The sequence below is a fragment of the Dipodomys spectabilis genome, unplaced genomic scaffold (assembly GCF_019054845.1).
Source record: "Dipodomys spectabilis isolate Male_0828 unplaced genomic scaffold, ASM1905484v1 ptg000576l, whole genome shotgun sequence".
NCBI classification, from domain to species: domain Eukaryota; kingdom Metazoa; phylum Chordata; class Mammalia; order Rodentia; family Heteromyidae; genus Dipodomys; species Dipodomys spectabilis.
The window spans coordinates 986,460-1,001,536 of NW_024871253.1; the positions used below are offsets into that span (position 1 = coordinate 986,460).

The 15,077-nt window shown below is 48.9% G+C and overlaps 1 protein-coding gene across 1 annotated transcript in view; it reads right to left on the reverse strand.

Annotated features, from left to right (window-relative positions):
- Dnah2 (dynein axonemal heavy chain 2) overlaps window positions 1-5,624 on the reverse strand; it is a 131,521-nt gene extending 125,897 nt beyond the window's left edge. Inside the window, exons 1-2 of the mRNA XM_042670874.1 lie at window positions 5,583-5,624; window positions 1,885-2,073 (exon numbers count right to left, since the gene is read on the reverse strand). Of these exons, the coding sequence (XP_042526808.1) occupies window positions 1,885-2,059 (175 nt within the window). The 5' untranslated portion in view covers window positions 2,060-2,073; window positions 5,583-5,624. The remainder of the gene's footprint in view (window positions 1-1,884; window positions 2,074-5,582) is intronic.
- Window positions 5,625-15,077: the final 9,453 nt, after the last annotated feature.

The following is a 15,077-nucleotide window of genomic DNA, read 5'->3' on the forward strand; positions in this document are numbered from 1 at the left end:
TTAGGGCTAACCAAAAAAAAAAAAAAAAAAAGAAAGAAAGAAAAAGAAAAAGAAAAGATGGGGCTCCAGGGGCTCATGCCTATATTCCTAACTACTCAGGAGGCTGAGATCTTTCCAGGCAAAAAAGTCTGCGAGACTCTTATCTCCAATAAATGGCCAGAAAACCGGAAGTGGCACTTTGGCTCAAGTGGTAGAGCACTTGCCTTGAGCTGAAGAGCTGAGGGTCAAAGCCAAGGCTCAGAGTTCAAGCCCAACAACAACAACAAAAAAAAAAGTCAAGTCTTGCTACATAGCAAGACCCATCTCATATATATTAAAGGGGGTTCTACAGGTATATGAGGCCCCATGGTAGAACACTTGCTTATAGTGTACTCAGACCCTGGGTCTCAATTTCCAAAATACAGGGGATAATACATCCAGGGAAATAAATACAGGGCAAGCCTAGGATGTAGCTCAAGAGCACTTGCCCTGGATTCAATCTTCAACATTGAAAGAAAAAAGGGATGGGCTGGGAAGGTGGCTCAGTGGTAGAGCGCTTGCCTTGCATGCCTGAGGCCCTGGGTTCGATCCCTCAGCACCACATCAGCAAAAAGAAAAAAACCGGAAGTGGCGCTGTGGCTCAAGTGGTAGAGCGCTAGCCTTGAGCTGAAGAGCTGAGGGACAGCGCCAAGGCCCAGAGTTCAAGTCCCACGACCAGACCCAAAAAAAAAAAAAAAAGAAAGAAAAAAGGGAGGAGTTGGGTGTAGGACACTTTTCTAGCATAAAGCATTCAGTTCAAACCCTACTACAGGACCAAAAAAAAAAAAAATTATATATATATATGTATGTATATATATATATATATATATGAAGATTCTAGTTCTCTCTATCCTTGACAGGACATTAGTAGTGTCAAGGAGGCCCCTATCAAAGGTCAGGTTTACACGCCGCCCCACAGTTCTGTCCACCCTGGCCACTGAACTAAAGGAAAGCACCTGACAGCAATGACTAAATAAATACCAAATAAAACCTTCCAACCCTGCTGGCTCCAGGATCAAAAACCACAAGAGGCAGCCTCTTTAAATTCTTTGCTCCCTCTTTCTAGATTTCTATTCCTGTCACCCTGAACCTGAACCTCCACAGTCTACCAAGTCCCTGCCAAAATGAGGGCGGAGATACAGGAGCCTTCAACAGATGGTAGAAAGCATCAGCCGGGCTTAGGATTCAAAGGGTGGCAAAGCAGGCTGAGTCTCCATGGTGATGAGCTTAATGGGAGAAAAACATTATTTGTTTTGCCACCCAGGGTGAAAATGGGAAAAAGGAAGAGATCAAACCCTCTGCAGTGGGGTGGGAACAACCAGAACACTTGAAATAAGGAGGAAGAGGCTAGAGAAAGGATCGGTGCCTTGGTGGGAAATTCTAAGACAGAATAAATATGAGGCTAGCCAGGAGGAAGACACAAAGAGCAGTAGGGCTGAGGTTCTGCTGACCCCTCATGGCTGGGGTGTCATGTAGTCCCTACCTTTTGTCCCTAAAACAAGAGAACCAGTTTTCCTGCCCTAAGACCATTCTAAAATACATTCTGCCTCCAAGCCCTCCATTCCCCCACCTTCCTTGTGTGTGTATGTGTGTGTGTGTGTGTGTGTGTGTGTGTGTGTGTGTGTGTGTGTGTACGAATCCTGGGGCTTGAACTCAGAGCCTGGGCACTGTCCCTGAGCTTTATTTGCTCAAAGCTAGTGCTTTACCACTTGAGCCAGTGCTACTTCTGGCTTTTTCTGTTTATGTGGTACTGAGGAATTGAACCCAGGGCTTCATGTGCTAGGCAAGCACTCTACCACCAAGCCACATTCCCAGCCCTACCTACCTTCCATTTCCAAAGTCTCTTCTACCCCATGGAGTACTCACCAGGCTCCTCCTTGATGGTCTCAGGCTCTTCTTCTACCTCAACGACTGGCAGGACATTCTCGACATTCTCAATAGGCCTAGCCTGTGGGGGCGAAACAACTCGCCCCACACGGCCACCCCGGGCACCTCCCCGGCGGCTCCCTGGCTTCCGCTTCTTGTCAGGTTTGTTGGACATTGTGTAGGCAAAACCTGCAGGTACATAGGAGTACACAGGAGTCCATTACCCAATTTTGCCCCTAATCCAGAATCCCTTTTAGATTCAAGAATTGAGGGAGACTTCCAATATAATTGTGTGTGTGTGTGTGTGTGTGTGTGTGTGTGTGTGTGTGTGTGTGTGTGTGTGTGTGTGTGTGTGTGTGTGTGTGGTAGTGGGGCTTGAACTCAGCCTGAGTGCTGTCCTTTAGCTCTTCAGCTCAAAGTAAGCGCTCTACCACTTGAGCCACAGTACTACTTCTGGTTTTCTGGTGGTTAATTGGATATACAAGTCTCATGGACTTTCCTGCCTGGGCTGGCTTTGAACCATGATCCTCAGATCTCACCTCCTGAGTAGCTAGGATGACAGTCATGAGCAACAAGTACCTGGCCAATATAATTACCTTTGAGGGGAGAGGGAGGGTACCTATTTCTTGCTCAGTACTAGGGGCCTGTACTCATTAGGGCCTTTGCATGCTGGGGGTGTAGCTCAGTGGTAGAACACTTGCTTAGCAGATACAATACTCTGAGTTAGATTCCTAGTACTACAAAAGAAAGGAAGGAAGGAAGGGAGGGAAGGAGGGAGAGAGGGAGGGAGGGAGGAAAGGAGGGAGGGAGGGAGGGAGGGAAAAAAAATAAAAAGAAAGGTTAGCCAGATGCAAGAGGCTGAGATCTGCGGATTGTATTTTGAAGCCAGAGGAAAGTCTGTGAGATTCTCATCTCCAATTAACCAGCAAAAAGCCAGAAGTGGCTTTTTGTGGCTCAAAAGCAAGAACACTAACCTTGAAAGAAAAATCTAAGGGACAAAGCCCAGGCCCTAAGTTCAAGCCCTAGTATCGGCACAAAAATAAATACTGGGGCTGGGAAGGTGGCTCAGTGTAGAGTGCTTGCCTTGTATGCATGAGGCCCTGGGTTCAATTCCTCAGCACCACATAAACAGAAAAAGTCAGAAATGGTGCTGTGGCTCGAATGGTAGAGCACTAGCCTTGAGCTGAAGAGCTGAGGGACAGCACCCAGGCCCAGAGTTCAAGCCCACGACTGACAAAAATAAATAAAATTAAAATTAAAAACACATACATACACACATAATACATACATACATACATACTAAAAGAAAAATGGGAGCTGGGCATTGGTGGCTCCCACCTGTAATCTAAGCTATACTCAGAAGGCTGAGGTCTGAGGATCTTGGTTCAAAGCAAACCCAAGCAAAAAGTCTGAGACTCTTACCTCCAATTAAACAGCAAAAGCCAGAAGGGGAAATGTGGCTCAAGTGGTAGAGGGCCAGCACCAATTGAAAAAGCCAAGTGAAAGCACAGGCCCTGAGTTTAAGCCCTAGTATAGAAAGAAAGGAAGGAAGGAAGGAAGGAAGAAAGGAAGGAAGAAAGAAAGAAAGAAAGAAAGAAAGAAAGAAAGAAAGAAAGAAAGAAAGAAAGAAAGAAAGAAAGAAAGAAAGAAATGAAGGAAGGAAGGAAGGAAGGAAGGAAGAAAGAAAGAAAGGAAGCAAGGAAGGAAGGAAGGAAGGAAGAAAGAACAAAAGAGGGGTCTTGGAATCCTCACTTTTTTCACTAGGGTGTCCCACTTTCTTCAAAGTTGGATGCTGGTGGCTCATGCCTGTAATCCTAGCAGTTCAAAGCCAGCCGGGGAAGAGAAGTCCATGAGACTCTTATGTCCAATTAACCACCAGAAAACTGGAAGTGGCACTGTGGCCCAAGGGGTAGAGTGCTAGCCTTGAGCTGAAGAGCTGAGGGACAGCGCCCAGGCCCAGAGTTCAAGACCAGGACAGACAAAAAAAAAAAGAACTCTACTTCAGGTTTGGGGTGTGGCTCACATAGTAGAGGTTCCCTTTAGCATGCACAAAGTCCTGTGTTCAAACCCCAGTGCTCCAAGAAGATGAAGAAAAAGGAAGAGGAGCAGGAGCAGAAGCAGAAGCAGGAGACAAAAAGTGGTTTGGAAAATTTAAGATGATCAGGGGGGGAAAAAATCTTCCAAGCTGAAGTATAGACAGTCAAACCTTTAGCCACTCTATCTTACAGGGCCCTAGGTAAGAGAAGGTCCACAGAAGGTGACTTTCCTATATACCTCATTCCTCCCAGTTTAATGAAAAAAACCCTTCACTTACCCAGCTCAGAGTGTAAATACCCCCAGAAAAGCATCAAACTGGGGCTGGGAAGGTGGCTCAGTGGCAGAGTGCTTGCCTTGCATACGTGAGGCCCTGGGTTCGATTCCTCAGCACCACATAAGCAAAATGAAAAAAGCTGGACGTGGAGTTGTGGCTCAAGTGGTAGAACACTACCCTTGAGCTGAAGAGCTGAGGGACAGCGCCCAGGCCCAGAGTTCAGGCTCCAGGACCGGACCCCCCCCAAAAAAAAATAAAGAAAAAAAGAAAAGCATCAAACTGGGGGGAGGCCCCACTCAATGTGTGAATTCAAAAGTGACTACGTTTATCAGGGCACCGAGTAAGGGTTGCACTAAAATCTGAACAGCAGAATGGAAGAGTGGAGCTGTGGCTTAAGTGGCAGAGTGCTTGCAAAGCCAGCATGAGAACCTGAGTTTAAATCTCAGCAACACCAAAAAAGAAATGAAGGGGCAGGACTCTGGTTTTGTGTGTTACAAGGGTTTCTTATCAGTTAGCTGAGTCTGGGTTAACTGGTCAGAAAGATTAAGAACATTTGTTTTCAAATGCTTTGAGAATAGACTGGGAAGCCTGAAGGACATTAGTCCTCTGTTAATAAACTTCACATTGTGTTATGGGGACAAGGAAATAAGGGCATGAGGAAGGCCCAATGGTGCCTCTCAGAAAAGTAGGATGGCTGAAAGTTGGCAGGTGTTGAGAATCCCCAAGGGCCATGTTGGACTGCCGGGCATTCCTTCTTTCTTCAGCTATAAACTTGACAGCCACCTGTAGCTTTCCTTCCTCATCCCTACAGGCTGCTACAGGCATTGATCATAGGTTATGAAATTTCAGACTTGAAGGATTTGTACTTTGCTCCAAGGAAAAACGTTCTGTTAGGTCAACAAATCAATAAAACCAACTACAGCAACGCGGCTTCTTCCATCAACCTCCAGGGAAGCAGCAGGCTGCGCTGCGGCTCAGAGTGGAGCCTGGGGAGCCTTAGCCATGGGATTGACTTCCAACCGTGACCCCACACCCTGGGCCCGCCGGCCTGGCGCTCACTGTCACCGGGCAGGACCTCGGGGTTACCCGTGGGCCAGTTTCCCCCTTATAGTTGCTTTCTCCACACCACTGGCCCCTCTTCTTCATTGTACCCCTAAATACTCCTTCTCCTTCCTCTTCCCTCAAAGCTGCCTCTTCTCCCCCCATCTCCTCTCTCTTCCACTAAATGCCCCGGACCCCCCAAATTACCCTTTCTCCCTGGCTCTTCCCAACCCCGTCCTGCACACCCAGCTGCCCTCTCTCCCCCACCACCATCCCTTCCTAGGCTGCCACGACTGCCACTAGTGCCCAGCATGACTTCCTTCCTTCCCTGTACCCCGACACACACCTCACAGCCACGCCGACCCTGTCCTCCCGTGGGCGACCGTTGAGCCACACCAACTAAGAAGTTGCCCTGCGTGGCCTTCCGCCCCACCCCCACCCGCACGCGTCGCTATGGCAACCCCGGGCAGGGCCGGGTGAGTGGCAGGTCCGTGGAGCCCGCCGCCACTGCGCAGGCGCGTGGACGAACTCCTGCACGGCTTTCCCATCCCTCGCGTGTTCTCCCCCGCGTGGACCCGGGGCGAGAGGGGTGGTGGGGACCTAAGCAGAAAGTGACGGCGGGAGGTGCGGGTAGGGGGGGTATGGATATGCGGGACCACGCTGGAAGGGCTGGGACGGGAAAGAGTTGGCCACAGTCCCGAAGGGCATTGAGAACACAGGGGTGCCCCCACGCCCGACCCCCGGCTCCAGCCCGAACTGCACCAGGAGATGGCGCCCGGCGTCCCGCGGGGGAGACTGGCTCGCCTTCTGGAAGGTGCTCCAGGATTTCCAAGCAGCCGTGGCTGCAGCTGGGTCCGGGAGAAAAACCGGGGCTGGAGCACCCCTGCCCTTCGGCTCGAGTCCCCCTTCTGGGTCCGGACGGGGGTCTCGGATTGCGGGGCCGCGGGGCAGGGAGGGAGGGAAGTCTGGAACTGGAGTTTTGGGGATCTGAGGATTGGCTTTGAAAAGCCTGGCTGGGGGGGGGGGGGGGGGAGAGGAGGAAAAGGGAGGGAGGGGAGGGCGGGCGAGCGGTAGGCGGAGACTCCCTGGGGAAGGTGACCGGGCCGGGGAGGGGCTTCGCTCTCCATAGGAACAAAGGCTGCGTCCGGTGGACGCGAGGGGCGAGGGACGTGGAGATCGGGTAGACTTTGGGGGGCGCTGCGGGCCGGGGCGCCTGGAGGCGCATGCAAGACTGAGCGGTACCTGTGGCCGGGAGAGGCTTTAGGGAGACGTGGGAAATACCGGGAGGAAGCAGAATGGGGGGTGGGGGGAGGAGTAAGGAGGCGCCCTCCCCTCTTCCATCAATAGTGCCTAATTAAGACAAAGCCAGCAGCGAGCCCTCTGATTGCATTTCCATGAGGAGCTAAATTGATGACATTTTCTTTGCTGGATAAAGGGAGGAGAAGCTGGCAACTCCGTTCCCCCCTTTTTTTCCCGGTCGGTTAACACACACCTGACAGGTCTCCAAAATGCCAGTCTAGCACTATCAGGCATGGCAATCTCTGGTACTACGGATGGGTGGGTGAATTAAAAGCACACCCCGAGCCAACCCTGACCTCACCAATCCCACCTACACCATTTTTATTTCTAAAATTGACAGCCCCCTGCCTTGCCCTCACCACCTCCGCGGTGATTATCCTTCAGGTGAGTTTCTAGACTGATTTGTGGCCTCCTGCTCAGCCCAGATTCCTGTTGCTGAGAGCAGGAATTGAAGGAAAGAGAGGTCACGCCAAACCAGCTGCATAACACACAGGCCTACGATGGGCCTTGTGGATGATTCTCTAATCAGGTGGCAGAGAGGTGATGTGACTAATTGATCAGGAACCCCCATCCCCCAGCAGAAGTCCAGAAGGAATAAAAATCTGAGGAGAGGCTTGGGAAGTGGAGCCTCAAAGGCAGGTTGGAGAATCCCTCAGGGAAAGGAACTTTGTATAGACCCCATTTTCTTTTCTGACTTCTCCCTCAACCATGGCTGTGCCTAGGGAGCCCAGCCCCCCACATTATGCTAAATAGGTAATCAAACATCTCGCTTTGCTAATTACTGCTCAATCCGATTAAACGATGCTGAAGCTCATCAACAGAGGTGGAGGTAGGGGGAAAGGAATAGAAGGTAGGAGGGGGGACAGGAACAGCTGTGATGGGAGGGGCTTGTCCCCAGGGACTCTAGGGGACAGCTGAGAAACAAGGGTAGCAAGACTGAGCACATCCCAATGGTAAGGGGCACAATGCTTGTGTCATGGAGACCCTTAGCCTTGAACATCCTCCTGGCCACAGGTTCATCTCTCCTCCCCAAATGTTCATCGCTCTCAGAACCTAGGCATCAGGCCATTCCCACAGCTCCCTACACACACCCCTGTCCCAGATTTAATAAGTTCTGTTCTCTCACTGTCAATATTTGATTTCTCAGAGCCATCTCCACGGAGAAGGGGATGGGGGGGGCTCTCCCCTCTTCCCCCCTACCTTGGTCTTCTTTGGCCCACCCCTGGTCTCTTTGTGTCCCCAAACTTCCCTTAACTTACTGACTTAATGAAATGATATTAAAGTCTTAAGCAACTCCAAAAAAGAATGGTTGTTATGGTGAAGGGAGTGGGCAGGACGCCTGGGTCCCTGAGGGGAGCAAGAGCTGTGGAGGGGGGAGAAGGAATCAGAGGCTGGGGTCTAGAGGCTCCAATCCCTAATGGTGAGGAGCAAATTTGGGGGAAAGTTGGGGTGCTAGACTTCTACTTCATGGTAGGAAGCAGGAACTGAGGATTGGGTGCTAGGAGGAGGAGGAGGAGGTAGAAAGGATATTTAGGGGGTGAGGTCTTGGTTTGTTGTCCAGAGGATCCATCCTAATGGAGAGGCAGTCGGGGGGGGGGGGGGGGGGGGGGCAGGGCCTCTGTGCCAGCAACCTCCCTGGCTAACTGTGCCTCCGGCTGGTCCCGTGAGAACCAGAGTGGATTCCTCCACAGCCCTGACTCATTCCTCTTCTCTTCTCCCCCGCCCCTCAGCAGCCCCCCACAGGTGATTTGTAGCTGATGTCTCCACAATGACAGTAATTCCATGACATGAACAACTGAAGGCTTCCAGAGAGTAGAGAACAGAGGCCAAGGATAAGAAGCCAAGTACCACCCCCAGCTCCCTGACCCATCCTCATCTCACTCCCCTGGGGACCCTGGCCCAGCCCCAGTCCCCTTGGGGTGGTGAGAATGAAGGGACATTTGGCTGGGCCTGATTGATGAGGGAGGAGGCAGCCCCCCGGGCACTGTGGCTGCTGTTTGCTGAGCACACAGATTCCTCCCCACTTACCAGCTGCTGCCCCCTGAGGCTGCTTGGACCCCACACACACACATACACACACACACACACACACACACACACACACACACACACTCCATCAGCCACTGCGATTGGGGGAGAACTTCTGCTGTAATCTCAGGAAGAAGGAGAATCAAGAAATTGATCTCTTTGATTACATATAAGAATGGGGGTCTAACAACAAATCCTCAAAGAAACAACTGCCCAACAAATAAGTGGGCTAAAGACTTAAAGAGAGACTTCTCTGAAGAGGAAAGAAGGGATGGCCAATGGACACAAAAAGAAATGCTCAACCTCTGTAGCCATAAAAGAAATGCAAATCAAAACAACATTGAGATACCACCTCACCCCAGTTAGAATGACTATAATCAAGAACTCTATAACAACAGATGCTGGAGGGGATGTGGCCAAAAGGGAACCCTACTACATTGTTGATGGGAGTGTCAACTTGTTCAACCACTTTGGAAAGCAGTATGGAGGTTCCTCAAAAGACTCCACATAGAGCTCCCCTATGACCGAGCAATCCCACTTTTGGTCATTTACCCAAATGATCACAAACAAGACCATACTAAAGCTACCAGCACAACTATGTTTATCGTAGCATTATTTACCATAGCTAAGATATGGAATCAACCCAGATGCCTGTCAGTAGATGAATAGATCAAGAAAATGTGGTATATATACACAATGGAATTCTATGCCTCCATCAGAAAGAATGACATTGCCCCATTTGTTAGGAAATGGAAAGACTTGGAAAGATTATATTAAGTGAAGTAAGCCAGGCCCAAAGAAACATAGGTTCCCATGGTTTCCCTTATTTGCAATAACTAGTATATGTCTGAGACAAGCAGAATCGGTCAGATAAGTTGATGTTAGGCAAAATGAACCCCAAGATAAGGACTCAAATGTTTTTTCTGTCCTGCTATTGTTTCTAACATATTTATAAGATATTTCTTTATTGCTTTGTATGTCCCTCCTCCACGGTATAACACCTGTTTTCACTGTATTTGATGTTGGTATAATTTGTGGAGGGGAAGGGAAAAAACAAATTGTTTAAATAGGGATACAGGTGGACCCATTGCAACAATGAGATGTACAAGTCATTATGTGGAAAAGCGAACTTTACAACTTTGGCGTGGGTGGGGGGAAGATGGGAAGGGATGGGAAGGGGAAACAAAGGAGGAGGCAACAATGCTTGATAAGAAATGTACTCATGGGGGCTGGGAAGGTGGCTCAGTGGTAGAGTGCTTGCCTTGCATGCATGAGGCACTGGGTTCGATTCCTCAGCACCACATAAGCAAAAAGAAAAAGAGCTAGAAGTGGCGCTGTGGCTCAAGTGGTAGAGTGCTAGCCTTGAGCTGAAGAGCTGAGGGACAGCGCCCAGGCCCAGAGTTCAGGCCCCAGGACCGGACCACCCAAAAAAAAAAAAAAAAAAAAAAAAGAAATGTACTCATTACCTTGCCCATGTAATTGTAACCCCTCTGTATGGTATTTTCACAATTAAAAAAAAAAAAGAATGGGTGGTCTACGGCCATACCACCCTGAATGTGCCCGATCTCGTCTGAAGAATGGGGGTACCTGAGGCCTAGTCCCCCTGAGAACTTCCTCCTGGACTCTAATTGCCCTGCCACCAAGCACACATCATTGACACTGTCCAGTTTTTATCATTGCCATTTACCCTGAGTCCTTTTTGTAGCCCCTACCTACCGCTCTAGCCCACCAGCCAATCCCTGCTTCCAAACCACCCTGCAAACTTCCCCTAGCTGCTTTCAGCCCTTGAACCTCTCCCCCAGGAAGGAGGAGCCCCTTGTCCATGAATACCCACATAGCACTTTAAGAAGCTTCATGGTTTTTTGGTTTTGTTTTGCTTTTTCATTTTAATGGAATTTCTAGATTTGATTTGATACCAACCATTCCCCATCAGAAATTCCTGCTGTGGGGGCTGGGAAGATGGCTCAGTGGTAGAGCGCTTGCCTTGCATGCCTGAGGCCCTGGGTTCGATTCCTCAGCACCACATAAGCAAAATGAAAAAAGCTGGAAGTGGCGCTGTGGCTCAAGTGGTTGAGTGATGGCCTTGAGCTGAAGAGCTAAGGGACAGCGCCCAGGCCCAGAGTTCAGGCCCCACAACCGGACCCAAAAAAAAAAAAAGAAATTCCTGCTGCAAACTCTCACCCCATTCTTCTATCCTTAAAACCCCCAATACAGCCAGGTGTCTGTGGCTCATGCCTATAATCCTAACTACTCAAGAATCTGAGATCTGAGGATCATTATTCAAAGCCAACCCCCAGGGGGAAAGTCCAGGAAACTCTTCTCTCTAATTAACCACCATAAAGCCAGAAGTACAGGTATGGCTCAAGTTGCCAGCCTTGAATGAAAAAAACTAAGGGACAGTGTCTAGTACCAACACACACACACACACACACACACACACACACACACACACACACACACACACACACACACACACACACCATTTGTATTCCTCAGTTGCTTTTGTTTGAAAGGATGGCAAAGTCTACAACACTTTTGTAGGCAGCTCAGGCCCCAGGTATCTTTTTCCATGTGGTGGAAGGGCAGCATTACATTCATGTGGCCCAAACCTCTCAGTTCCACTCTTCTTGCCTGTGCTAGACTTTTGTGTCATAACCCCCCAAAACCTAGGGCATCATCTTTGTCCTCTCAGAATTTAAACATAATTGAGATAAGCAAGGAATGTACATGTACCTGAGAACTAAAGGGAGAAAAATGGAAGTCTGTGTAAGATTAGCCTCTTCAAAGTGAATTGTAGAACCTAAGTGATGTACTCCCCCATAGGCTGGGACTAGGGAAGGACAGACACAGCTGGATTATATGTATGGCTTGAGGTCCTTCTTGCTATTCTCTATTCTGCTTCCCATTATACCTTTTCCCACAGTACCTGCTTAGTTCAAAGATACATGTTACTATTCTCCCTCCTCTTGTTTTTTTTTTTTTTTTTTTTTTCCCTCCTCCTCTTGTTCTGTGGTTTTGCTTTGATGGTTTTGTGTGTGAGTGTGTGTTTGTGTGTGTACCAGTATTGGGGCTTGAACTCAGGGCTTCATTCTCTCACTTAGCTTTTTCTGCTCAAGGCTAATGCTCTATCACTTAAGCCACAACCTCTCCTTGCAACTTTATGCTGATTAATTGAAGATAACTCTTACAGACTTTCTTGGCCAGGCATTTTGAACTCAAACCTCAGATCTCAGCCTCCTGAGTAGCTAGGATTATAGGCATGAGCTACAGGCCCCTGGCTTTGGGTTCTGTTTGTTTGTGAGTACTAGGGTTTGAGCTCAGAGCTTTGAGGTTCTTTGGATGGCAATCTACTCTACCACTTAGTCATGCATCTAGCCTGGCTTTTTGCTGGTTATTTTGGAAATAAAGTAGAGGATTTCTTTTTTTTTTTTCATTTATTTACAGTAGTAAACAGGCTGGGAGCGGGAACTTTGAAAGTTATAGATCAATGAGTTACAAGACAAGACACTGTTTCAAAAGGAAAACAAAATAAAAATGGGCCAGTGACTCACTCCTGTAATACTACTTACTCAGAAAGCTGAAATCTAGAGGATTTCAGTTCAAGACCAGCCTGGACAGAAAAGTTCTTAAAAGGGGAGGGGGGGATGAAACTGACTGGAATATATTGTAAATATGTGTGGAAATGAAACAATGAAATTGTCCTCTGTATAATTACTGTAAACAAATAAAATGAAGAAGAAAAAAATCCTCTACTTTGTTTCCAAAATAACCAGCAGAAGCCAGGCTAGTTGCATGGCTCAAGTGGTAGAGTAGATTGCCAAAGAAACTTATAAGCTCTGAGCTCAAACACTAGTACTTGCAAACAGAACCCAAAGCCAGGTGCCAGTAGCTCACACTTGTAATCATAGCTAATTAGGAGGCTGAAATATGAGAATCCCACTTCGAAGCCAACCCACCCAGAAAAGCCCACGAGACTATTTTTTTTTGTTGTTGTTGGTAATGGGGCTAGAACTATGGGCCTGGGCATTGTCCCTCAGCTCTTCAGCTCAAGGTGAGCACCCTACCACTTGAGTCACAGTGCCACTTCCTATAAGACTCTTATCTCCAATAAACTACTCAGAAAAAGCTGGAAATGGAGCTATGGCTCAAGTGGAGGAGCACTAGCCTTAAGCAAAATGAAGCTTAGGGTCAGCACCCAAGCCCTGAGTCTGATCCCTAGGACCAGTACACACATACACACATACACTCACACACACACACACACACACACACACACACACACACACACACACACTCACTCTCCTACCCTAGCCACTTCTGTGCTAGGATTCATTTTTTACCACTGCAATTAATTGTGTTATGCTGTTTCCAATCAAAAATGGATTTCAGAGCTGGGTGCCAGTGCCTCACACTTGTAATCCTAGCTACTCCAGAATCTGAGATCTGAGGATCACAGTTCAAAGCCATTCCAGGCAGGAAAGTCCTTGAAACACTTATCTCCAATAAACTACTCAGAAAAAGCCAGAGTGGCGCTGTGGCTCAAGTGGTAGAGCACTAACCTTGAGCACAAAGAGACTCTGGGACAGCACCCAGGACCTGAGTTCAATCCCCAGGACTGGCAAAAAAAAAAAAAAAAGATTTCAGGTGTGGGGGTGTGGCTCATTGTTAGAACAAGTGCCTGTCTGTCATATGCAAGGCTGTAATACCTAGCACTACCAAGAATTAGTGGAGGTTCATAAAAGATTTTCTTCATGAAACCAAGGTTGGTTTTTTTTTTTTTTTCTTTTTAGAGACAGGGTTTTGCAATGTGGTCAAGGCTGGCCTTGAACTCAGTGTGCAGCCAGGTTAGCCTCAAACTCAAAATACTCCTAACCTCAGCTTCTCAAGCACTAGGATTAGTTATGTCCCACCACACCTGCCAGGGACTTTGTTTTATACATCAACTTATTCCCAGTACCTGGAACAAAGTAGACATGCTGTTGAGTGACTGAATGAGTGGACAAATGAATATTTTCCATCTATTCTTTGTGTTGTATTTGTTACCCTACTGGTGTGTTTATGTTCTTAGACAAGGTATGTTGTTCTCCGTGAAAGTCGCCAGCATCTTCAAATAGCTGCAGAGACACGCAAGTTGCTGCACATATGAGAAGCTGTAGCTGATGTGCTGTTAATATCAGGTGGCTGGCAGGGAGTCTGTGGATGCCAGCACTCCGAGGGGGTGTGTCCCAGGGCACTGTGCAGTATGTGCTGTTCCTCTTCCCAGCTGTGCATCTGTCCCCAGGTGTCTTCCTGTCTCTCAGCATGATAGGATGTCTTGGCTGCTTTGGGGAGGTGTTTGTCACAGACTATCCCCACTCCTCTTCCTTCTTGTCTACCCACCTGTACCTCTAGCTGTAGATGTCAGGGCCACTCTCCCTCAGCTCCCTTGCCCCCTCACACATACAGCCCTGCCCCATTCTTGGACCCCTCCCTTTCTCAGTGGGCCTGTTGCTGGGCTCGGGGTTGCCATAGTGACGGTTGCCAAGTCCCTGAGGCTGATAGCCAGCGATGGGGCTGTCGGCTCCATCCACGCGGGAGGCTGAGGGGGGCTTCCCATTGTGTGGAGAAGGGGATGTTGCCAAGACAACCAACCCCCACTAAGGGCCAGGGACCAGCCCTTCCAACCCCCCCCTTGAGCCTCCCCACTTGGGGCAGCTCCAGTGTGGGCTCAGAAGGCAGGAGTAAATTTCAGAGGGCCCCCTGTACCTGGCCACCCAGTTTTCACCTCCTCTCCTTCAGTGCCTGTACCTCTTGAGGCAGGGAGGAGGAGGCAGGGGTTCCAGTGGACAGAGGAAGGGAAAGGGGACCCCTTGACCTCCAGGCAGATGGGAGACAGCAGGAGGGAACCTAAAGTTAGGGGAGGGGCAGGAAGGGCAGAGGTTGTGACCCCTGCTGACTCGCTCCAGTGATGCTCTTGACGGCTGCTTTTGTGGTTGGAGAAAGGGGTTGAGTCTAGGGAGCTGGGCACCTGGGCTTTTGGTGGGGAGAAGAGGCTGGTTTATGGGTAAAAAAAGGCAGCCAGGAAATGGGCACTTGACGCCTGGGCCCTTCAGTCCTTCTTAAATTCTCCTGACCTATTCAGTTCCTTTTCATGTGTCCCCAGTAGCAAAACTCGAGTTAGAGGTGCCTTGAGGAAAGGTGGTAGGGAATAGAACGTTAAATATGACATATTTTCTTTGCTTTGTTTCCTAATTTTGACTTGTTTCCCCTCCCAGGTGTTTTGGTTTCTTATTCTCCCCACACAGCCTTATCTGAGTGTCCTGTCAATCCTTCTTGCCTGCATTCCTCTCCCTCCCATGCAGGTGGTTGCCTTCCTGAGCCTCCTCTCTTACTCCATGATGCCCTCCCCATGCATTGCCCCCTCCTCGCCATTCCAACCCACCCACTTTCCCATCCCCTTGCTTTCATCCCACCCTCAGTTTGGAAACCACCCTAACCACAGATTCATGCGCAGTCCTTCTCCAGCCTTCTCGTC